The 27,074-nt window shown below is 37.6% G+C and overlaps 1 protein-coding gene across 2 annotated transcripts; it reads right to left on the bottom strand.

The window, feature by feature from the left end:
• Window positions 1-1,388: 1,388 nt before the first annotated feature.
• kbtbd2 (kelch repeat and BTB (POZ) domain containing 2) lies at window positions 1,389-27,074 on the bottom strand. Of its 2 annotated transcripts, XM_079846261.1 has the most exons (5): window positions 26,944-27,024; window positions 26,591-26,729; window positions 13,266-13,658; window positions 3,695-3,860; window positions 1,389-3,267 (listed from the first exon to the last, which is right to left on the bottom strand). In XM_079846261.1, the coding sequence occupies exons 3-5, from the start codon at window positions 13,436-13,438 to the stop codon at window positions 1,711-1,713; spliced, it is 1,896 nt and encodes a 631-aa protein (XP_079702387.1). In that variant the 5' UTR covers window positions 13,439-13,658; window positions 26,591-26,729; window positions 26,944-27,024; the 3' UTR covers window positions 1,389-1,710. The 2 variants fall into 2 exon arrangements, with proteins under 2 accessions (XP_079702387.1, XP_079702386.1); XM_079846260.1 differs by having other exon boundaries at window positions 26,591-27,074.

Genomic DNA, 27,074 nt, shown 5'->3' on the forward strand with positions numbered 1-27,074 from the left:
AGGAAGTATTGAATAAAAAATACTCCTCTGTTTAGAAATTTGACACAGACATATGAGAATCTATCAAAATGTCTCCTCATCTGCACACTTTTAAACTAAAAGCCCTGAGGGATGTTGATTTCTAGCGAGTCTTCGTGAGGAGGTTTTTTATGAATGAGATCAGCTGAGGCTCATTACAATCAAACGGTACCGACGTGGTTTTCATATTCATAACTCCTGACACATATTAACAAATTACTGTCACTATAAGACTTTGATGGGCGTTCCGTTTCCGAAAATATCTGCACAGACTATACCAATCACAACTGACTGGGTCATCGGACCAATCACCGCAGATTAGCCTCACATAAAGGCAGGGTTTTGAAAAGTGAATCACTAAAGGAATCATTTGAGAATCGCTGTCAAAACAGGTAAAAATAAATGCTAATTATAAGAAAACCAAAGTCTTTTTTGTCATTGCATGCATGCAAAACTGTTGTTGGGGACTTCTAAAACAATATTTAGAACATTTTAAATGCATAATAGGTGCTCTTTAAAATACAGTATCTAGAAAAAGTGACCTTTCTGATTAACTGAAATTATGGTGGTTGGACATTGGTCCCTCTGGGTCCCCCGTTTTTGATTTACTGAAATACTTTAAAAAGTAAAATGTATCAATCTGGTGCACTTTGAGAGTTCGAAAATTAAGAGTTCCAAGCCTCCAACCCATGTTCAGTGTAAAAATTGAATAGTTGGCGAATTGGCTTGTACTTTAAAAATGACTCAACCCTCTTTTCAGTATCTTAATCTACATTGCGCTCATACTGATGTGTTTAAGGAAGCCAAACAATTAGAATAATAATTTTATATTCTTCTTATTATTATTATTCATATGAATGTAATAGCCATATATTATAAAATAAATGCACTGTAAAACAAGTGAAAATGATTAATTCATAAAGCTACAGTAGAGAAAATATAATACTTTTGTCCTAATTTCTTCACTAGAGCCAGCCTTAAACGCTTGAGCTTTTATTTTGACAAAAATGTGATTTGATTTTAAGAAATGTATAAGTAAATGCTAAAATTAACATTAATATAATAATAATAATAATATTATATCGCTAGTGTGTTTGTGGTTGTGAATGTGAAACTTACCCTTCTAAGTGATCAACAGATGTCATATCCAGGAAGGGTCAGCAAACAGACCACAGAGAACATGTGCACTATGATGATTCAGATGAAGAACAATGCAGACAACAACAACATCAAGCAAGTCACCAAACCACCGAACCCTTGACCCTACTGACATTTAGGAGAAATGGGATTCATTATTTGGAGGAAGGCAAATCATTTCTGGAAGATGAGCCAGACAAAATAACAGTGAGAAATGTAATAAGTCAGGGTGTACAGTTGCCATTTTCCGCCAAAGGAGGTTTAATCGCATCATCATCCATTTACACCAAATCGTTAAAACAGAATGCCAAACTTGTAATAGTGACAGAAATTAAATATTTATGTTCTCAAACTTGCTATGAGAAAGATAAAACATTTTTTTTTTAAAAACAACATGTTTGAGGCAGGTCAAAATTTGAATTAAATGTTTCAGATTCCAATTAAATATTTGATCTACATGAGCACATTAGGCATCAAGGGAAGACCGTCCATCAGCTCAATCATCTTTCAGAACAGTGGATAAATTACAGGGTGTTTCAAAGATGATGCCATTAACTATACATGAGGCAGTGACACCATGTCCTCATCCACCTCAAACTCCTCAGCTCCATCAGGGGAGAAGAGGTAAGTGGGTGGCTTCCAGGGCGATTCGTCAAGGCAGGACGGGTATAATTTTCCTACGGCACAGCGGAAATCTTTGCCGAGATCCCAGAGCACACGCTCTGACACAGGCTGCCGCAAGGACCAGCAATCTAGCTCCAGGTCGTACTGATACAAAGCATACTTTGCTCGTTCGTTTAAGTGTGTCTCGCGTATAAAGATGCATAGCGTATTCAGTAACACCACAGCGCGCACACAGGGGTCAGAGTACCGCTTGGCTGGGATGTTGGCAGCTAGACGCCATTCATTTTTGTTGACATCGTATATCTCTACTGTAACAGAGGAGCCATCGATAGTGCTCGTTGGCAGACGCAAACCCGAGTTGCCCACCACATGTAGACCACCGATATAGAAGAGGAGATCTCCTAATGCAGCTGCGGAAGCAAAGCAGCGACTAGTCTGCCGCATGGCCATTTCCACCCAAGTGTCGGCACGAGGGAAGTAGCAGTACATGAGGTCGTGTGTCATGACATAAATGCAGTCCCGGGCTGTTACCGCTGTGCTCCAACTCCACGCGCAGGGAAGAGGGCTGGTCACACTCCATTCATCCCGCTCGCAATCGTATCGCTCCACTGTGCGTTTATTCAACTCGCCCCCCACGTTATCACCACCTATAGCGTAGATGAAACCCTGACAATACACCAGCGATGGTTTAGTGCGAGCATAAAGCATGGGCGTTTTAGCCACCCATGCATTCTGCTGGGCATCCAGCCAGTAGAAGCTGTCCACTGAACAATAGGCGGCTTGCAGCTTGCCGCTTTTGCTGCCGTGGGTAGCTAGCGCACCCTTCAGTGGTATCTGTCCACCGCCAATGTAGACATCATTGTCTGGGGTGACCAATGTCCCAACCTTCTGCAAGTCTCCAGGCAGGCTACACAGTTTATAGACCTTCTCCGCTTGAGGACTATAACAGACCACCGTGTGACGTGGACCTATCACAACCGGGTGGCTTTCAGCTGGCGGTTCAGCCTCTACAAAAATCAGCATTTCCTCCTTGGTCATGCCCAGTCTGGGCTTGAAAAACTTTGGCATAGACTTGTATAGGCCTTGCACTACCACCGATTTGTCATTCGGTGGAAGACCTTGGAACCAGGCACGTTGGGTCACTTCAGAAAGCGCATCAATTCGAATCGGGCTGAGGACGGAGGAGAGATACTGAGAGCGTGCTTCCATGTTGTATTCCAGCCACAGCATGGCCGCCTCACGTACCGTTTCCTCTTTCTCCACGTTGAGATTATCGCTGCTCAGGAGGTCTAGCAGGAGCTCATGCGAGAGCTGCAGGAAAGCTTCCTGTCTGTAGACGACAGAAAATTTGTGCTCCACCATGCGCTTAGCACTTTGCTTCAACTCTGTGCAACTGAAAAGGTCGCCAATGCTTAGCATGCGGACGCAGTTTTCAGCTGTGATTTTCTTGACCAAGTATTCTCGACACTGCAGTAAAACATCTTCCACCTGAGAGGAAATCAATGAAAGACAGAAATAAGTAGACATACAAATTAAATAACTGTATTGTAGATATTAAGATTCTCTAACTGGCCTACTTCTAAAAGGTAGTTGGTTATATTAGGAAAAATTTATTGAAAAGCTCCATGTGGCCAATTCTCAAAATGTGGAACACAATGCTTGCACATCCCAAATGTCACGATGATCAGCCATTCACCTTATTAGCTGATGACAATTTCTTTTGTGGACATTTTAGAGATGAGAACCCTACAAATGCCAGACTGTGCTGCTCAAGGTCTGCAACAATGGCATGTTATGACAGTAATGTGTGACCCATAGGCTTTGTGAGTAAAAGCATTGTATGTATATGTGAAAGGAATGTTTGACTTCTTTTAACGCATTAACCTGTGGAAGAGTGTGTGCATGTCTTTCTAACCTGAAGAAAACAGGCCGTCTCGTAGAGAGGTTCAACAGTGGCATCGTTGATGACCAAGTTGCCGGTGTAAGCATATGTTATGATGGTCTGCAGCGTGATGGGGTCAACGTTTCTAAGATGAACATGGGTCTGTTTGCTCTCACTGAGCCCGCTCATAAACATGGCCCTAGAGGAACAAACAAAAAAACAACAGGTCAAACCAAATAACTACTTTGAATATAAAAAATAAAAAAAACTTGACTGAAGATTGAGTATACAAAAATATTTCAGGGTTAGAATGAGGACAGGAGAACAGCAGCACCACAGGTTACTTTTTTTAACATGAAATAGCAATAAATAAATGCAAAAGCCTTCAAGTGTTTTGCTTAATTTGACGTGAAATTACAAGCAGTCAACAATGAAATGAAATGCGAGACAAAACTAAGATTCAAGCTTGTTCTCGGTTCCAGTTAGCCAGTGGCGCTGCTGGCTTAAGTAGTGAGAGTGCCGAGGGTGACGCAGCAGGGGGGTATTCCAGAAAGCAAGGTTAAATTCCCATCACATATACCTTGAACTCCCGGGTTGATTAACCCAAATCTTGCTTACTCGAGGTATTCTGGTTCCGTATGTGTCCGTAAAAAGTATGTTCCCGGTTAACACACAAGACATTCTCAACAGAGTGACGAATCAACGAGTCACCATGGAAACAGACGCTAAGAAAGAGCGTGCCATTCTACTTGGCGATTACATAACCTACTTAGTGCATAACTGCACATCGCCATCTATTTGGTGTTTTTTTTTTCAATCTTTTCGATTAATAAGTAAGCTTTATTCACTGAGAATAAAGATTATATTATGTGATGCTAATTCATTTAAATCAAATCAACATTTATTTTTATAGCACATTTAAAAACAACATAAGTTGACCAAAGTGCTTTACACACTCAACATTACAACAAAAAAAAAAAGACCAATGCAAATTGAAAATACACCCAATTACTAAATCACTTCAAGCCCCTATGGGCAGTTGTAAGCAAGAGAGAAGAGATGCATTTTCAACACTGATTTAAAACATTCAAACGAGTCACAGGATCTAATATGAGGAGGAAGGCTATTCCAGAGTTGTGGCGCTGCCACAGAGAAAGCACGATTTCCTTTAGTCTTTAACTGTGATATAGGAACATTCAAAAGGAGACTCTGTGACGATCTTAAAGAGTTACTTCAGTGATTTAGCATTATGCTTTGTATTTAAACTGGGTCATTTATGCAGTAGAAATTATTTTTGAATTTGGTGCCTTCTAGACTGAGAAAATACAGAAAATATTTTTGTCTCATGTGGATGAAAGACAACAACTCCCAGAATGCACTTGCTTCACTGCCCTACAAAGCCACTCCGTACACCGTCGTTTTGATTTTCATAGTAATACAATAATTTCGTTCAGTTAGAGAATAAACACTACAATTAAAAACTGAACGTGTCTTTTCAATAAAATGTGAGTGAGCCGAACGAAAGTCACGGCACAGGCGCAGCAGTGTCAGATTTCATTCATCATGAAGAGCTGAGGTAACGTTAAGCGCCAGTCTAGCACGTTTTCAGATCGCATATGAAAGCTAAACTATCACAGGAATTCATTGAAAAGTTGAAACACTCACTTTACTCTGCACCGCGCTCCGTTATGAATGTCCGTGCGGCCGTCTGTGTCTTACATTCTGTGCGTGAGATCTCTCCCCTATGAGCGGGTTGATAACATGTGGAACAGCTCCATCTGTAGGCTGTAGTCTATAGCCTCTGGCCAAACAATCCTCTGATGACGCAAAATTATGATATTTGCGCCATCGGAGGATCTTTTCTTGAAATAAAATGCATAATTCTCTCGTCTCAGGGGGATATGAGGGGGGAAAGTACCATAATTTGAATATACTACCGGGTTTCTACTGATACAAAGCCTAATGCTAAATCACTGAAGTTACTAGGGCTGTAACGATTTGACCAAAAATAAAAACCTAGATTAATTGAACATTTGACCTCGATTACGATTAATGAACGATTATTTTTCTTTTTGCCCTCATATTAAGGTTGAGTAAGTTCACTGATAAGGTTTTTACTGTAAATATTTTCTACTATTAAAAGGTGGAATTTTTTTTTCTAATGAAAAAGTGCATTTCTTTGTGATTTTAAAACACTTGAAGGAAACGGTTCACTTTTAGCAGTTATTCTTCATGGGGCAGATTTCTGTTTGTTGTACATCAGATACAGATAAATTAACACAGTAGGCCTACATTACATTTATTTGAATGCATTAATGAGAGAGTGATTGTGTGTGAATTACTCATAGAGTCTCCATTCATTATGAAGCTGTGGTTTGTAGGCTACTTAATACCTACTTTAAAGGTATTAAAATATATGCCTATAACGGTTGAGTTTCTGCGCTACTCTCTGCGCGCTTCTGTCTGAGTGCTCGTTTGTCACAATATATCAGGCATTAGTTCAACATAATACACATCTGATGGTCGAAAACTGGCAGGGCTGAAACCACATACAAATGAAAAGCTTTGTGAGGACGCAGTTGAAAGAGGTCTGCCTTCAGGGCGCGCGCGTGTTGTCAGAGATGCGACACGGCTCGGCTCTCTGTGTCACAGAAAAAAGCTGAGCCCTGAACGGATACATTGTCTGTATTGTTGTTTTTGAATAGTGCACAATCGCTTTAAATGTTGAAATTGGCAAGCCTTTAAACGCATGTACTTGACAAACTTTATGAGCACGAAAGTGAAAGCGGTCTGGCTTCGGGGCTTGCGCGCGCCGTCTGTGTGTGTGTTTGTGTATGTCAGCGCGTAGGCTATAAGAACAGCAATTAACTGACCTGTATAAACTGTGTAAAACATGCAGTTACTATAGTGATTCTGGGCATCTATAAACACTCCAATGCTCCTGCATCTCTCTGTGTGCCTGCTAACTGCACTTGATGGGACTGACGGGGCGGAGTCACGTGAAAACCGAAATAACCGACATGGGAAAAATACGTCGGTTAGAGGTTCTGAATGTCGGTTTCGGTTATTTTTCAATTAATCGTACAGCCCTAGAAGTTATCCTTTAAGGGTCTAGCAGCACAGTGATGTTGTAAAAGGCCTGAAATATACTCTGGAGCAAGCCCATGTAAACCTTTAAAAAACATTTCCTTGCCAGTCAGCAGTCTGACTGCTGCATTTTGCACCAACTGCAACCAAGCAAGCACATTTTGAGACATCCCCAGATATCAAGAATTGCAATAATCCAGTCTGGATGAAATAAAAGCATGAGTCAAAAATCATCCCAAGGTTCCTTGCTTGTGTGGTGACATTAGTGCTAAAGGGCCATGGTGAAGTGTGAGCTTTTCAAAGGACCAAAGATCCCCATTTGTGATTTAGACTCAAGCTGCAATCCATAAGTTTTGCCTCTCTGTCACCATCTCTGTTTGAAACCTGCAATTGCAGTTATTTGCAAAGTTGTCATCTGAATGCGAGTTGTGCATCAGCGTGGCTCCTCAGCGTGGATGAATCTAATGTTTAGAGGAGTTTGTGCGGCTTGCTGTCAGTCACCGCACCAGTGTGGAGACTGTACTTCAGAATCACATTCTACGTCTTGAGCCCTATTCGGACGGTAATTGTTTCTCATGTGGATATCCCTAAAAATACATTTGCATGCCACCTCAGTGATAGAACACGTGCATTTGGATGGCGATTTATTCAAACAGTGGAGGAGCGAGTTTTGTGAGCCTACAAACCTGGGAACGCGCTGCTCACGTGGTCAGTCTGCTGTTAATAAAATGTTGGCTTGGATAATAGGAAATTATTAATTACATAATTATTAAAATCTCCTGTTTAAAAAATTGGAAGATATAATGTCATTAACCACAATAAAATCCCAGACTAGTCAAGTCAAGCCAACTTTATTAATAAAGCGCTTTTTACAATGCAGATTGTTTCAAAGCAGCTTCACAGTGTTAAACAGGAAAATAATGCAACAGAATTTTACTCAGCCGTATAGCCGTTACAGAGAAAACGGTGATGTCATCTAGCTTATTTCAATTATCATACAGTGACAATGTGGACATTAAATCATTAATTTGATCAGTAATTTAGTTTACTAATTCGATTTATTTGGATATTTAGTTGAAAAATGTATCGTCCCCAACTGAGCAAGCCAATGTAGCCTAGCCACTGTAAATTATGAAAATACCACACGACCCCACGAGAAACAATTCCGGTCCAAATGAAATATTAAAATTAACATTTAAACATTACCTTGTTATAACAGTGCTTTAGAATTAATATATAATAGTGTATATTATATAACTGTAACTATAGAACACATTTAGTTATATAATTAATATAGTTATATAATGGGCTGTGTATCGCCAACAATGTCACGATACGATACGCATCACGAAACTGAAGTCACGATACGATACGTATCACGATATGGATCAATTTGGAATTACATTTCTTTTGAGCAGAGTTTAGTAACAGTAATATCTGTTTATTGAATAACCAGTGTTAGAACAGTTGTGATAACTGAAAAACTATTTTGTTTAGTTAAATGAAATAAATACATTTTCAAAATAAACATTGGAAAGGCTTGGTTCAATATTGATTATTTTGGATATATATCAGGTACAAAACATGGCAAATTTTGGAATGCAAAAAAAAATTTTGCGATAAAGCTAAAATCTAAAACAAATTTGTGAAAACAAATCTATTAACTAATGCTGTAAACTATGGGAGTCAGTTGTACTATAATATTAAAGGTAAAAATGAACTGATTTGTACAAACACATAAATTACACTAAATGACATGTTTTTTATAATAATAAAGTTATAATATTAACTTTACAAATTACATAATCATATAGATTTTTTTTAAATATAAACATTTAAATGGTGGCTGTAATAACTTGCCAGATTAATACAAACATGCATTAAATATTGAAGAACATTAAAAATTACAATGAATATGGAATATGGTGCATATATTTAGCAAAATGCTCCTCTCTAGAGTAAATTTTTCTGGCTGACTAATGAGTTTATGGACACTGGATATGTTTTTTTCTGAGGTAAGTGTGACGTTTAGGGTTGGGAATCGTGATCAATTTTCCGGTTCCGGTTCTGCCTAACGATTCCGGTTCCATTAAAATTATTAAACAAATAGTGGTAAAGGAAAAAGGCACAATACGCAACTCAAACAATCCTTTTTGTGTTTATTACTTGCTCTCAAATTAATTTACAGGTTGGCAAAGTCAAAAAAGTCCTGTATTGAACATATATTACAGTATTAATTAAGCCATTCTTGCAAAAATTTGAATTTATGGACATTAAAATTAAATATGTTCAAATGAACACCTCTGAAATTGTCTTATTACATTTTCTCTCTCTGTCTCTGAATAAAACCAAGTTATAAATTATATTTATTAATTAGTTGTATATTAATTTAATAGTAATTCAGTTATTCAGCGAACTTGTAAATAATAAATGGTAATTCAGCATTCTCTCTCTCTCTATCTCTCTATATTTATATATATATATTGATAGTCTATAATTTATTACTACTGAAATAACATATTTACCCGTGTATGAATTCCTACCTGGCAATGGGGACGTGCAAGGTGCAGCAGTCTTGAAACACAGTTGAAAGCATTGCATGTTTTGAGGTTGATTCCTTGCTGTTGCAAATGTTTTGTCAAATTGCTAGTGCAGGCTCCTTTGCATGTTATTAACTTTTCACATGTGATACATTTTGCTTCATCGTCATTCATTCTTTGGAAATTAATCCATACTTGTGACTTTCTCTTCACCATTCAAATATCTGACGCAAAACCGTGAATGTGTAGCGCGAGGGCTTTCAGTGCTGAACTACGTTAATTGGTTGCACTCCTGGAAGCAGCATGCAACGTAATTAATATTCATGATGAGGTGAGCTGTCGCTCGCTATTAAAGGACATGCACACATTGCACCAGAACCGAAACTTTGGAATTTTGCGCGGTTCTGGTATTTTTCAAAAATCAGTATCGGTTCTGCATAAGAACCGGTTCTCGGTTCCCAACCCTAGTGACGTTACATGACATTGTTTACAAGCTGTTTTACTGATGCCTTTGCGTTTGAAACACTGATTGAGCGATTCCATGTGACATGATAAGGGTTTCGGTAAGTTGTACTGTATCTTTTAACACACGGTCAGTTGTCCATTCATGTTTATTTCGCGCTGTAACTGATATCAAAGGGATAGTTCACCCAAAAATGAAAATTCTGCCATCATTTACTCACCCTCAAGTTGTTGTAAACCTGTTTGAGTTTCTTTGTTCTGCTGAACACAAAAGAAGATATTTTGAAGAATGTTTTTAACAAAGCAGATAGAGCAACCATTGACTACCATAGTATTTTTTTCCCTACTATAGTAGTCAATGGTTGCTCTATCTGCTTTGTTACAAACATTCTTCAAAATATCTTCTTTTGTGTTCAGCAGAAGAAAGAAACTCATACAGGTTTACAACAACTTGAGGGTGAGTAAATAGTGACAGAATTTTCATTTTAGGGTGAACTATCCCTATCAACTGTTCATGTGCGCTGCGTGCGGCCACTTCTCTAGAGCTGAGCCAAAGCGATCTCACGCCACAGCGCCAAAACGGTATTTATGTTTTAGAATTTCGTAATAAAATGGACGTAATTTGAAATCTGAGACTTTGTTTTATATCAATAGCAACAAAGCACAAAGAGTATTGCTATTAATGGATGTGAGGCGCGCTGCAATGTTCCGTTCATTCATTAACTGAAAACCTCTTCTCCCTTTTGAATGTCTTGCACTACTGCTCGCGTCGCGCTGATAGCATTCAAAAGCACACGGCAGCTGCTGTATCGATACGCGCATCATCAGGAGTTCATGACGATGTATCGTTGTATCGATATTCTGAGCACAGCCCTTATATACCTCTTAAGCAAACTAACCCTGGAATATAACCTGCTCTGGAACCGAAGTTGAGGTTATCCGCTTACTTACTCTTAAACATACCTAGGTATGTCACATAACCTGCTTTCTGGAATACCCCCCTGCAGGTCAAGGTTTAAAAGCAGCAGCAGTGGCTATCCGTGTGCTGTATTTAAATGCTGTAATACCAATGCATTATTTTCAGATTCCAGGCAACATAAACTTGTTTTTTTTTTTTTTTTTTACATTGCCTTACTTTGCCCATGTGGGAAGGGTTCGATCTGTGAAATACGGTATACTGTGTAATCAAAATATAAATCTAATCTTCATTTCCAGCACTATATGCAGAGATTTAATGGAGTTCACGTCACCGAAAACAATAGATATAAGCTGCATTGTATTGCTAATTTCAAAAATCAAAGACCACAATAGGAGAGCACGGCAACAGCACTGGTGAGATAATTTCGTTTCTTTACTTTTAAAGAATATGATTGTGTGTTGAGAATCTGCTATTTACTTTCGGTTTTATTTGCAGTAGTTTGTGTGTTAGGTTGATGAAGAGATACGCAGCTGCTCGTCTTCGACGATGCGTGCTTTAGTCGCGCTCTCATATCTGGCTATAACATGACAGTCATAACACGCTCTCACACATTTATTTTTTAGCATTGTTGGGATGAGTAAAATTTACATATGTGGTTTCAACAACCAGATGCATTTAGACTTTAGTTTTGACTGTAATGCGGCTCAGTTTTTACTTTTGTGTATTTGTTCTAAATGTTGTCTTCTGTGCCCCGATTTGAGTATGGTTTGATTTTTATATATTCAAGATGTGCGTTCTTTGAGCAGGTCAAATTAAAGGTTCAGTTCATATATCTGACTGCTTGTTTTTATTGACAAAATTGTATACATGAGGATGCAGTGCATCGTCAATGCATTGTGATGCATCGTGATATCAAATTGAAATGAATCGATGGCATGATAATCGTAATCGAACCAAACCGTAAGACCAGTGTAGGTTCACACCCTTAGTGCAGTCCAGTCCACATTTCCGCTGGTTAGTCCAGTTATGCTGTCTCATCGTGCAAAGTCATATTACTTTTTTGATGCATATCGAAGAATTTATTAGGTAAAAGTGTTTCCATCATAGTTTATGTACCATTTTTCTTATCAGATAAAAACATTTATCAGCCTGCACCTCCGGAGCAGGTTATGCTCCAGGGTTAGTTTGCTTAAGAGGTATTCAGATGCGTGTTATATAATTAATATAGTTATATTAATATGACTACATTTTTTATAGTTACAGTTATAATATACAATATTATATAATTGTAAAGCACTATTATAACAAGGTAATGTTTGAATGTTAATTCAATTTAAATATATTTATTTATTTTATTGTCATATCACACATTGATCTGCATTCAATTATTTAGCATCGAACAAACAATATAATCCTTACTCTCAGTGATTCAAGATTACTTATTAAACGAAAAGATTGAAAAAATTATTGCACAACCACCAAATAGGTGGCGATGTGCACTAAGTGGGTTATGTAAATCGCCATTAAACAAAATATGGAGGAGGAAGTACAATGGCGTGCTTTTTCTTAGCGTCCGTTTCCATGGCGAATCCTCGATTCGTTGCTCTGTTGAGAATGTCTTGTGTGTTAATCTGATGCATACTCTGGGGCTGCGTTTCAGTTCGTTTTTATTATGCCCTTCACTCACTAACTTCCCTCCATCTCATTCACTCGGGTGTGCATCATTGCATGAGTGCCCACTACTGGTGGAACATTTGCAATGGGCTGAATTGGAACGTCCGAAGCTCTTTATCACTTGGAATCCACTATGGATTTATAATTTTATAATTTTTTTCCCCCTTACAAATTTTGTATTAATTTATAAAAAAATTATTAATTTACCATAGAGTTGTTTGTGGTGGGGTAAATTAAACACGATATGCGGTGACGCAAATCTGCTTCAAATTAAATGAATTGCTAATTACAACATTGAAATAAAAATGTAAAGGGTGTACAAATACTATAAAACCGCGAATATAAATAATTGGGAATCAAGTTTAAAAAAAACTGCATATTTTATTTATCTATTATAACTTATGTTGGTTTGGTCATTTGGCTGTTTCCTTATAAGGTCCATAAATTCGTGTTTTTTATTTATAACGGTTTTTTTTGCCATTACTGAGCGTGGTTTTGAGTATCGATGCTTCTGCATTCTTCAGTGAACACAGGAACGCGCAGTAATCTCAGATAACTCAATCCAGATACTTTAATCCAATCCGCAAATTTGTTTGAAGAACCAAATTAGTCCGAGATCAGTTATCACGATTAAAAGTTCTGGGATCTGTCAAATCATCTCAGATTTATTAAGCGGGGTACGAAGAATGGACCCCTGATTAGCAAATATATTGTTGTCTTTGTTTTTGTATTTAGACCAACAGGGACCTATGATTTCTGTGATGCAGAAAACTCAAAATTGTGAAATAGCATCATTAATAAAGATGGCAGAATTTAAAAAAAACTTTTAATGTGCCCCTAGGCAAAACTTTATTTAAAAAAAAATGGTTGATAGAACAATCAGTTAAATCGTCATGTAGTCACAAACACCTGCTCTACCCACCTGAAGTAAGAGCTGCAGGTGGCCAGCACCATCTTATGACAGGGGAACTCATTCTCCTCCACCAGCAGAGTGATGTCAGTCAATAACTTCTGCTCGTAGAAAAACTTCAGCTGTTCCAGCACAGAAACCGCATAATCTTTGTTGACTGGCCGACGCTCTCCAACCTCCGACATTTTCGTATCCCATGAGTTTTCGACCAGCTTTCTGATGTCAAAGCGTAAAGGTTCCTTTCTGCAATGGCCTGTTCCCAGAATATTTTGAAATTAAGGTTATTCCTCTACCATGCTGAGTCACAACTTTTACGGCACTCCCCAGTGTTCAGCTGTCTTGGAGGATGTTTGGATTGAGAGATGAGAAAGTGTGAGGTAGAGGGAGATGTCTACATTAGAGCACCTGCAATGTGAAAAATAAAGGCACATTAGACAGCTAAAGACAAAAGAAGGAAAACCTGACTGATCCCATAAAAATACATTAGTATTTAATAATAATATTTTATAGAACAAAAGTAAAATTAAAGTACTAACATTTACGGCTGTCTAAATGTATTAGCTTTTCTAAGCTTCTCTTTCTGTGCCACCAGAAGTTAACCAAAATTAAATTATTGTAGTCTTCTCAAAAGGCATCTGTTATAATCACGTTGCGCATTATAACCAATCACACGCGATTCTGTTGAGCTTATAAATGCAATGTCCAAATATAGCTGCAAGCAGCAATACCGGGGCCAAGCGCAAAGAAGAAGACAAGACATGCCAAAATGGCTGGCAGTGTCAGATCAACTGCATCAATGAGCAATTAATCACATTTTAAGATGATTTTAGGCAAAAGGCTGAAAAATGCATTGTAGTCTGAGAGTGTCAGACCAACTGCAGCAATGAACAATTATACAGTTTAAGAAGATTAGGCAAAATGGCTGAAATATAATTTATAGAGTCACTAATAATATAATTTAATGGTTTATCACTTTTGACCAATAGGGGGCACAGTTACGGAATTGATGTGGTGTGGTCAGAATAAGGGAACAATGACACATGCAAAGTTTGATGCCAATATGTCAAAGCATTGCAGAGATACAGCCTCAAGAGTCATTTTGGCATCATGCCTCAACTTCGTCACTGCAGTTTACAAAAACTGTTTCATCTGTCGACGCAAAATCCCTAACATTTTGTCGGCACAGTCTGAAGATGATATTTCATTTTGGTGGAAATCAGACAAACGGTCTAGGACGAGTTAAAAAAAGTAGGTTTTTAGCAAATAACAAGATGGAAGACAAGAAGGTTTGCCAAATATGGCAAAATGGGTATCCATGTTCTCGGCCTGAGCCAAGGAATGTATTATGGCCAGTTTCATTAAACTAGGTTAATTTAATCAAAAGTTATTAGAATTTTTGTAAATTTTGTTATAACCTTTGACCACAAGGAGGCACTGCCCCAGAACTTTTTGAGTACCTTCAAAGCATGGTGCGGAAGACACACACTGAGTTTCGTAACGATACACTAATGCATTCGTAAAATGTAGCATTTTTTGACAAAATTCAAAATGGCTGACAGCCAAAATGGTCAATATGGTAAATATTGGCATGCCTTCCTGAATCTAACGAGACACCTTTTATGATTTTTGGACAAACGGTTCAAAAGTCACAAGCAAAAATAGCCATTTTTTGTATCTCCGGACCAGTAGGTGGCGCTTTGCCGAAATGCTGCATGTTGCCTCAGGTCATGCTTGTGATGACATGTACCAAGTTTGGTTTGAATACGATAAAGCGTTGCGGAGATATTGCCTTTTGAGTGTTTTTGCAACCGCTACGCAAAATTTGTGTGCGCGTTTATCAAAAACGATTTGACAAATCAACTTGATTTGCAAGATTTTTTGTCAGCATGGTCTGAAGATGATCTGGTTCAATTTTCGTGCAAATCGGACAAACCGCCTAGGACGAGTTCGTAAAAGTAGGTTTTTTGGAAAATTAAAAATGGCGGGGAAATTATCATGACCGAAAATGACTTCATAGGGTGCAATTAAATCGGCATGAGCCAATGAATGTATTATGACCAGTTTCATTTAACTAAGCTAATTTAATCAAAAGTTATTAGCATTTTTGTAAATTTTGTTATAACCTTTGACCACAAGGTGGCACTGCCCCAAAACGTTTTGAGTACCTTCAAAGCATGGTGCGGAAGACACATACCAAGTTTTGTAACGATAGACTAATGAGTTTGTAAAATATAGTATTTTAGCACATAATTCAAAATGTCAGATAGCCAAAATGGCCGATTTGGTAGAATTTAATATCAGACGACTCGGCATGCCTTCCTGAATCTAACGAGACCACTTTTATGATTTTTGGACAAACGGTTCAAAAGTTATTAGCAAAAATAGCCATTTTTCATATCTCCGGACCAGTAGGTGGCGCTGCGCCGAAACACTGCATGTTGCCTCAAGTCATGCTTGTGATGACATGTACCAAGTTTGGTTTGAATACGATAAAGCGTTGCGGAGATATTGCTTTAAGTGTGTTTTTGCAACCGCTACGTAAAATTTGTTTGCGCGTTTATCGCAAATGATTTGACGAATCAACTTGATTTGCAAGATTTTTTGTCAGCATGGTCTGAAGATGATCTGGTTCAATTTTCGTGCAAATCGGATGAACCGTCTAGGACGAGTTCGCAAAAGTAGGTTTTTCGGAAAATTAAAAATGGCGGGAAAATTTTTATGACGGAAAATGACGTCATAGGGTGCAATCGAATTGTCTTAAGCCAAGGAATCAGAGGAAAAAAGAAATTTGTTTCTAGCCCTTATGGTTCAAAAGTTATTAGCATAAACACGAGTTAAATTTTGGACTGATGGTGGCGCTAGAGGGATTGAGTTAGAGACTCCAAATTTGCTATGGTGACTCTTCAGACTGTCCTCTATGAGTATGCCAAATTTCACAACTTTTTACCATACGGTTCTATGGGCTGCCATAGACTTCGTGGCGGAAGAAGAAGAAGAAGAAGAAGAAGAAGATGAATAAATATAGCTGCAAGCAGCAATACCGGGGCCAAGCGCAAAGAAGAAGACAAGACATGCCAAAATGGCTGGCAGTGTCAGATCAACTGGAGCAATGAGCAATTAATCACGTTTTAAGATGATTTTAGGCAAAAGGCTGAAAAATGCATTGTAGTCTGAGAGTGTCAGACCAACTGCAACAATTAACAATTATACAGTTTAAGAAGATTAGGCAAAATGGCTGAAATATCATTTATAGAGTCACTGATAATATAAGTTAATGGTTTATCACTTTTGACCAATAGGTGGCACAGTTACGAAATTGATGTGGTGTAGTCAGAATAAGGGAACAATGACACATGCAAAGTTTGATGCCAATATGTCAAAGCATTGCAGAGATACAGCCTCAAGAGTCATTTTGGTATCATGGCTCAACTTCGTCACTGCGGTTTACAAAAACGGTTTCATCTATTGATGCAAAATCCCTAACTTTTTGTTGACATAGTCTGAAGATGATACGATTCGATTTTGGTGGAAATTGGATAAACGGTCTAGGATGAGTTTGAAAAAGTAGGTTTTGATCAAATAAGAACATTGAGGACAGGATGTTTGACCAAATATGGCAAAATTAGTATCTATGTTCTCGGCATGAGCCAATAAATGTATTATGACCAGTTTCATTAAACTAGGCTAATTTAATCAAAAGTTATTAGCATGTTTGTAAATTTTGTTATAACCTCTGACCACAAGGTGGCACTGCCCCAAAACTTTTTGAGTACCTTCAAAGCATGGTGCGGAAGACCCATACCAAGTTTCGTAACGATTGACTAATGCGTTTGTAAAATATAGTATTTTAGCACATAATTCAAAATGGCCGAGAGCCAAAATGGCCGATATGGTAAAATTGAATATCAGACAACTCTGAATACCGTCCTGAATCTAACGAGACAACTTTTATGATTTTTGGACAAACAGTTCAAAAGTTATAAGCAAAAATAGCCATTTTTTGTATCTCCGGACCAGTAGGTGGCGCTGCGCAGAAACGCTGCAAGTTGCCTCAAGTCATGCTTGTGATGACATGTACCAAGTTTGGATTGAACACGATAAAGCATTGTGGAGATATAGCCTTATGAGTGTTTTTGCAACCGCTACGTAAAATTTGTGTGCACGTTTATCAAAAACGATTTGACGAATCAACTTGATTTGCAAGATTTTTTGTCAGCATGGTCTGAAGATGATCTGGTTCAATTTTCGTGCAAATCGGACAAACCGTCTAGGACGAGTTCGCAAAAGTAGGTTTTTTGGAAAATTAAATATGGCGGGGAAATTATCATGACCGAAAATGACGTCATAGGATGCAATTGAATCGGCATGAGCCAATGAATGTATTATGACCAGTTTCATTATACTAAGCTAATTAAATCAAAAGTTATTAGCATTTTTGTCAAGTTTGTTATAACTTTTGACCACAAGGTGGCACTGCCCCAAAACTTTTTGAGTACCTTCAGGGCATGGAGTGGAAGTCACATACCGAGTTTAGTAACAATACACTAATGCATTTGTAAAATATAGCATTTTAGCACATAATTCAAAATGGCCGACAGCCAAAATGGCCGATATGGAAAAATTGAATATCAGACGACTCGGCATGCCGTCCTGAATCTAACGAGACAACTTTTATGATTTTTGGACAAACGGTTCAAAAGTTATAAGCAAAAACAGCCATTTTTTGTATCTCCGGACCAGTAAGTGGCGCTGTGCCGAGACACTGCATGTTGCCTCAAGTCATGCTTGTGATGACATGTACCAAGTTTGGTTTGAATACGATAAAGCGTTGCGGAGATATTGCCTTAAGAGTGCTTTTGCAACCGCTACGTAAAATTTGTTTGCGTGTTTATCGCAAATGATTTGACGAATCAACTTGATTTGCAAGATTTTTTGTCAGCATGGTCTGAAGATGATCTGGTTCAATTTTCGTGCAAATCGGATGAACCGTCTAGGACGAGTTCGCAAAAGTAGGTTTTTCGGTTAATTAAAAATGGCGGGAAAATTATTATGACGGAAAATGACCTCATAGGGTGCAATCGAATTGTCTTGAGCCAAGGAATCAGAGGAAAAAAGAATTTCGTTTCTAGCCCTTATGGTTCAAAAGTTATTAGCATAAACATGAGTCTAATTTTGGACTGATGGTGGCGCTAGAGGGATTGAGTTAGAGACTCAAAATTTGCTAAGGTGACATTTCAGACTGTCCTCTATTAGTGTGCCAAATTTCATAACTTTTTACCATACGGTTCTATGGGCTGCCATAGACTTCGTGGCGGAAGAAGAAGAAGATGAATAATAATAATAATAGGAACGAGAACGGTTTCAATAGGTGCCTTCGCACCTTCGGTGCTTGGCCCCTAAATATAGCTGCAAGCAGCAATACCGGGGCCAAGCGCAAAGAAGAAGACAAGACATAGCAAAATGGCTGGCAGTGTCAGATCAACTGGAGCAATGAGCAATTAATCACGTTTTAAGATGATTTTAAGCAAAAGGCTGAAAATGCATTGTAGTCTGAGAGTGTCAGACCAACTGCAACAATTAACAATTATACAGTTAGGCAGATTAGGCAAAATGGCTGAAATATCATATATTGAGTCACTGATAATGTAAGTTAATGGTTTATCACTTTTGACCAATAGGTGGCACAGATACGAAATTGATGTGGTGTGGTCAGAATAAGGGAACAATGACACATGCAAAGTTTGATGCCAATATGTCAAAGCATTGCAGAGATACAGCCTCAAGAGTAATTTTGGCATAATGGCTCAACTTCGTCGCTGCGGTTTACAAAAACGGTTTCATCTATTGATGCAAAATCCCTAACTTTTTGTTGACACAGTCTGAAGATGATACGATTAGATTTTGGTGGAAATTGGACAAACGGTCTAGGATGAGTTTGAAAAAGTAGGTTTTGATCAAATAAGAACATTGAGGACAGGATGTTTGACCAAATATGGAAAAATTAGTATCTCTGTTCTCGGCATGAGCCAATGACTGGATTATGACCAGTTTCATTAAACTAGGCTAATTTAATCAAAAGTTATTAGCATGTTTGTAAATTTTGTTATAACCTCTGACCACAAGGTGGCACTGCCCCAAAACGTTTTGAGTACCTTCAAAGCATGGTGCGGAAGACATGATTTTTGGACAAACAGTTCAAAAGTTATAAGCAAAAATAGCCATTTTTTGTATCTCCGGACCAGTAGGTGGCGCTTGCCCGAAACGCTGCATGTTGCTTCAGGTCATGCTTGTGATGACATATACCAAGATTGGTTTGAATACGATAAAGCGTTGTGGAGATATAGGCTTATGAGTGTTTTTGCAACCGCTACGCAAAATTTGTGTGCGCGTTTATCGAAAACGATTTGACAAATCAACTTGATTTGCAAGATTTTTTGTCAGCATGGTCTGAAGATGATCTGGTTCAATTTCTGTGCAAATCGGACAAACCGTCTAGGACGAGTTCGCAAAAGTAGGTTTTTTGGAAAATTAAAAATGGCGGGGAAATTATCATGACCGAAAATGACATCATAGGTTGCAATTGAATCGGCATGAGCCAATGACTCTATTATGACCAGTTTCAATATACTAGGCTAATTTAATCAAAAGTTATTAGCATTTTTGTCAAGTTTGTTATATCTTTTGACCACAAGGTGGCACTGCCCTAAAACTTTTTGAGTACCTTCAGGGCATAGCATGGAAGTCACATACCGAGTTTAGTAACAATATACTAATGCATTTGTAAAATATAGCATTTTTTGACAAAATTCAAAATGGCAGACAGCCAAAATGGCCGATATGGTAAAATTGAATATCAGACGACTCGGCATGCCGTCCTGAATGTAACGAGACCACTTTTATGATTTTTGGACAAACAGTTCAGAAGTTATAAGCAAAAATAGCAATTTTTCGTATCTCCGGACCAGTAGGTGGCGCTGCGCCGAAACGCTGTATGTTGCCTCAAGTCATGCTTGTGATGACATGTACCAAGTTTGGTTTGAATACGATAAAGCGTTGCGGAGATATTGCCTTAAGTGTGTTTTTGCAACCGCTACGTAAAATTTGTTTGCGCGTTTATCGCAAATAATTTGACGAATCAACTTGATTTGCAAGATTTTTTGTCAGCATGGTCTGAAGATGATCTGGTTCAATTTTCGTGCAAATCGGATGAACCGTCTAGGACGAGTTCGCAAAAGTAGGTTTTTCGGAAAATTCAAAATGGCGGGAAAATTTTTATGACGGAAAATGACGTCATAGGGTGCAATCGAATTGTCTTGAGACAACAAATCAGAGGAAAAAAGAATTTTGTTTCTAGCCCTTATGTTTCAAAAGTTATTAGCATAAACATGAGTAAAATTTTGGACTGATGGTGGCGCTAGAGGGATTGAGTTTGAGACTCCAAATTTGCTACGGTGACATTTCAGACTGTCCTCTATTAGTGTGCCAAATTTCACAACTTTTTACCATACGGTTCTATGGGCTGCCATAGACTTCGTGGCGGAAGAAGAAGAAGATGAATAATAATAATAATAGGAACGGGAACGGTTTCAATAGGTGCCTTCGCACCTTCGGTGCTTGGCCCCTAATAATAATAATAGGAACGGGAACGGTTTCAATAGGTGCCTTCGCACCTTCGGTGCTTGGCCCCTAATAATCAGAGGCATTCAGATTAGTCATCGCTGAAACACCAGTTTTGTTCAGAGAGCACTCTCACTCTGAAATCTGCACTCTCATCATAAACAACAAAGCAGAGATGTACATGCAATGTACGCAAGAGATTCATTCATCATACAGTGATTGACTGTTTTTGTTCTATTTCAGCAGCAAAAAAAGTTCCTTACAAAGATTGCAGCAGAACCATAGTGCATCTAATGTGACTGGCAGAAAGTTTGCTTGACGTTGGACGTTCAATATCCGCAAATTTAGGGACCATCTGTAAAGTTACATGCAACATTGGTATTGGTATGTTTCTAACTTCCAATAGCATTTGAAGAGAATGACTTCATAAAACCAACTGCAAAGTGTTCATCTAGGTTAGGGCTGCACAATTAATCGAAATCGAATCAATGCGATTATGAAAGCTGCAATTTTTATAAAATAAATAAATGCCCAGTGTGTCAGTGAAGCACGGCTCTGTGATCAATAGAAAACGCTGCTTAGTCTGAAAGCAGTGCGAGTTTGAGTCGCTTATAAAGTGCATTTGAAAAAACAACACCTGTCAAACATCTTCAGAAATTAGCAGTGTGAAGTGTTCATAAACCTGTTGTCCAACAAAATACGTTTAATAACACGTTTGAACTCACTTCATATTGTCAGTCGAGTTGATGTGGCTTCTTATCACAGAATGTCAATCAGCCAGGGTTCCCACTCTTTCATGAACACCAGATTCAAGGACTTTCAAGGACTTTTTAAAGCACCTTTTATTTTAAATCAAGCACAATAAATACGAGAAAGATGGGTGTGTTACTGCTAATATATCAAATACCTACTGTACCTGTGTCTATCATTAATGCAGTAATGCTAAGGCTTATACTGACAACTAAAATACAAAAATTCAATGAGTAAAGAGGCTGGTGTAGAAGAGCGAGCAAGTTTTAACGAGAGACACAGTTTGCAGCTCTTATTCCTGCATTTAACATTTATTTCACACTAGTTTTAGTTTTCTTTTTTATAAATCATGACTTAATTAAAACATCGAAATATAGAGATAATATTGTACACATGAATTTTCCAATTAAATGAAAAGATATGGACAAGTTAATTGTTTAATAATTATTTATTAAATCACCTGTACATGTACCTTTTTAAAAATTAATTTAAAGGCTTTTAAGACCTGCACATATTATATTTAACAGATATAATCGCTGCCGTAATAACGGCCCATTTCAAATGTTTACGTGCTTTTCTTCTTTTTATTTTTTGAACGGTGATGAAATATTGCTCTTGTAAATACTTGCCAGCATTTCAGTTATTAAAGTTTAGATTTTTTTTAAATGTATCCAAATTACAGCAAAGTGCATCCAAATTACAGCAAAGTGCAACCGTACGGTGCTCTGCAGGGGTCAAAAAGGATATAAACAGTAAATTTTGAAGAGATCTCATCTTGAAAATTCAGTGGATTCGGACGGCAATTAAATGACCACACGACCTTGGTGTTTGTCAAAAAACTGTAGGTAATTCGGCCGGGGATTTTTACGCGGGTGGTGGGAGAAAAACACTGACAATCTGGATTCGGGCGGCAATAAAAATCACTGACTAGCCCCTGTAAATTATGAAAATACCTTACGACCCCAAGAGAAACAATTTCCATCCGAATAGGGCTTTTGACAGTAGATGGCGCTTATGGAACAGCAGAAATATATTGAAATAGCTTCCTCCCGTAATGCTGTTTTGTTCTGGCAGTGCATGAAAGCCAATGTTTGTAATAGCACACGCTACTCTAACAAAATGCAGTTCATGCTTAATTCAAGCACTTTCAAGGACCTATGTTTGTTTTCAAGTACTTTCCAGGCCTTGAATCCATGTCTCTGAAATTCAAGAACTTTCAAGTACTTTCAAGAAGCGTGGGAACCCTGATCAGCACTGCATACTTTATAGGGCTGCACGATATGAGGAAAAGCTGCGATGTGCGATAACATTGTTTAATATTGCGATGACGATATGACTTGCGATAAATATTCAAATGTGAATATAGCTATACTGTTCCCATGTCTTAGTGCTTTAATAGGTCGTGTTCAGTGTTGGGCAGTAACGGAATACATGTACCGGCATCACGTATTCAGAATACATATTATGAGTAACTGTATTCCGTTACAGTTACAATTTAAATAGTGATATTTAGAATACAGTACATTGTTGAAATCAATGGATAACATTAACGATACTTCTGTTTCATGAGTTTATTTACTCTCTAAATAAATTAAGGCAACTCAATGCATTTCTCAGAACGCCCCAATATGAAAACGAAAAAATGCACTGTTTGCGTGATCAGTCGGAAGAGGAGCAGCGGGAGCTAGAGGTAGAGATGGAGCCAGAACAACAGAGCCAGGGCAAGAATGCGTTTCTATCTTGGAAATTCAAAAAGCATTTCATATTAAAGAAAAAAAGAGAAGGGAGAACGAAATAACACGGCAGTGCAACTGTGCGGTGGCGGATACACACGCACACACGCCTAGGCCTATATATATAGATTTTTGGCTTTATTATATATATAAATTCGTTATATATTCGTTAAATATATTATTTGTTTATATTTTTTATTTTCAAAATGTAGGCTATTTAATTGAGATTGAGGTATATACTTCAATTAAATAACCTACATTTGGAAATAAAAAATATAAGGCTCAAACATGCGTGTTTATTTTAGGCCTACTTCCGTCAGTGAAACAACATAGCCTACTACAGCCTGTAAAACATTTAAATACATATCTGTAAATAATCGAAATATAAATAATATAAGTTAAATATTAGTTAAAGAAAAAATTTGTTTATATTTCCCCATAGACGTAGCCTACGTCATATAACTTTGCGCTGAAAGCTGACACGAGCAGGAAAAGAAGCATCGTTTTCTAATATCTTTATGTTTTCTCCTGATGTTCCAAAACTGATAGGCTACTTGTAGTAAAAAGAAGGGTCAAGAACTGAGGCTTTGTTTGATTATGCGCTGTGAGAGAAAGCAAAACTAAAAATCTCCGGCGTGTATGAAATGCGCTATACACATAAACTTGACCAAGTCTAATAGCAGCACAAACTGTGTTAAATAAAGTAAAGTTTGAAGTAAAATGTATCTGTCCTACTCAGTTTTCTACTTTACCACAGTAAATGATGCGAATATAGCTAGCCTACTCCTAAATACATAAAACAAGGAAGAAACGTAATCCCCTGTGAGAGACATGAGGATTTGGGAAAATAAATAAGAGATTCCATGTCCAGTAGAATAAAATGGAGTAAGCCTATTGTTAAATTCGTGGAAAATCGTGTGACCAGATAGCAAAACGCAAGCAAACTTAAATTTAGCTCACCACACAAAGCCTTCCTCTCTCGTTCGGCCTGAATCCATATGTTTCCATGGCTGCGATGTAACATTTAACTGCGAACCTATTCATTTTGTAAATAAAGCTTTGTGCTTCACTCGTGTCATAATATTCACGTAAAACAGCTTCACATACAAAAAAAAAAAAAGTGTTTTGGCCGCCCACCGCCGGTGCTCCTGCTTAGTTGACGTGCAACTTTACATTCTGCGCTGATTTACCAGCCCAAGAGCCGTTGGCCCCGTTTCACGTTAGCTAAATATTTTATAATTTAAGCAGGATTTGATGGCCGCATTCCTACACTTATAAAATGCAATTCAATGTGGAAGTAATCCAAGTATTCAGAATACGTTACTCAGATTGGCTCATGTAAACTGTTTACCCTTATTCATCGTATCAGGCTGTCTGTTGCGATGTGTTCATCGCGCGAGTTCATATCGCGATGACGATGAAAATTCGGTGTATCGTTCAGCCCTAATACTTTATTATTATGAAAATACCAGAGAAGGCTTGAAGAACTCAAATACACCATATCTTGTCGCAGAAGTATTATCTTCATGTTTATTATTAATCAGTCAAAGCATTTCTATCTTCGTTTTATTCAGCCTACACTTTAGGGATTTCCCATAGGGAAGTGAACAATAACTTCTGAGGCAAATGTGGAGTTTCTGCTCGAGGGCGCCCTCTAGCTTCCAGTATGAATTATACATTTATTTATTCTTCTTATTTTCTACCCAAAAGTTTGACAATCCGTTTTTCTTCAATGTACAGGAGTTTTAATCCCCACAGTGGATGCATTAGAGGCTCATATTTCATATTAAAGACATAGACTTTAAGAAATTGATATCACAGATAAAAAGCACAGATTTTTATAATAATATATATTTTTTACAATAAATCCTTAGACCTTTCTAATGATTTTTCGTCATAGGCTGTCTGCATATAAACAGGTAACCCATGTTTTTTTTGTCAAATAAGTTTTCTAGTACAATATAATTATAATTATTATTATTATTATACTGTTATATTTATTCTTAAATGCTATTTTATATTTTTAATAATGAAAATGTTATTGTAATAGTAATATTTCTTATTTTTACTAAGCAATAATAATTATTATTATTATTATTATTATTATTATTATTATTATTAGCCATATTATTATATAAACACAAAATGTTATATACACACTTTTCATTTGTAAAAATAAAAAAATTATGATAATCGCATTTTAAATCGCAATCGCAATAAGTTATTTTCCCCAAATCGTGCAGCCCTAATCTAGGTATCAAGTATGATGCCCACCGTTTAGATTTTTGATATGTCATAAAATAAACTGTCAAATCACATGAAAATATGGATGTGTATTTCACTAGGCAACTGTATGGCCTCACACACAAAATATGCTAGATTTAAATGTCATAGCTGATAGAACACTGATGAGAATATTGCTTGAGAATAAATTACATTTACAACAAAAATCTTATTTTTCAGACAAGCAACTGTTGGTGTTTCTCTGTCAAGATTGAGGAGCTTTAAACACAACCTTACCAGAGCTAAATAGGCCTATTTGATTACTTGTCAGGTTATACATGTGTGCAGTGGTCTTTACATATAGCCAACAACAAATTGCCCAAGCAACAAAATAATTTTGGCCAGTAAAAAAAGGTTATTTCTGGCTTAGGGTATGGGTCACAGTCACTCAGGTATAGTTAACCAACCACTACATCAAACGTAGATATAAAATATTATATTTTATAGGCTATAAAATCACAATGCATCCGGTGGCATCGACTGTCATTCTTTTTGTGAGTTTTGTAAATTGGCGGGACTGAAATGAGCCTTTTCCGGTGAAAGCTCATTAGTTCAGATCAGTAATGATCACATCATCACAACATGAACTCGTTACACCCACATTTCTCAGTCTCCCCTCATATATACATATGCATATATATACATATATGAAAACCAGCTTAGAAACAAATATATACATATAAAGTACAGTTAAATAATATATTATCTTAAATACAGTTAAAGATTATATTAGCTTAATTTCTTATGTGAAGAACGTGTTTTGCTCCTGCATCATCATGGTGATCTCCGATTATAGTGTGGCTCAAGCCATCTTACTGTGGTACGCAAACACGCTAGTGTTTTAGCTTCAGTAAACATTTGATTAACTGTTACATCTGGAGGCGAGCAAGGACGCTGTTATACGGATCATAACCACACTGCGTTGTTAAACAGGCCTGCTAGAGGTCACCTTACCTCCGATGTGCTGCTCGGAACTTTGGCTGCTGCGCATTTCTGTCGGATCCGCAACACACAAAGACGAAGCTTTTTCACCGACAGCAGGCTTCTAGAAATGCTCGGTCCTTCCCGGATCGAATTCCGATGCTGTATGTGCCTACAACAAACACATTGGCGCCCTGATCATGATATCAAGCGCATATTATACACACTAGTCACTGCTATAGCAATATGCTGCTAAATATATCTGCATTAGCAAATCTAGCTACAAACAGCTATAATTTCCTGCAATTAACCAGGTCGATATTAACGTATCTAAGATCGCTCGTGCATTTAAAACATTTACACTCTGTATGCAACGATGAAATGACTTAATCGGGCCTTTAGACAGCGCGAAGCTACGGAAGCCTAATTTAAGAAGTTGCTTCGATCAGGAAAGCTAGCTGAATGCTAGTAGCCCGAGAATTAAACCGGTAGAATAGAAACCAGCGACAAACGTGTC

The sequence above is a fragment of the Gobio gobio genome, assembly GCF_949357685.1.
Source record: "Gobio gobio genome assembly, chromosome: 20".
Lineage (NCBI taxonomy): Eukaryota > Metazoa > Chordata > Actinopteri > Cypriniformes > Gobionidae > Gobio > Gobio gobio.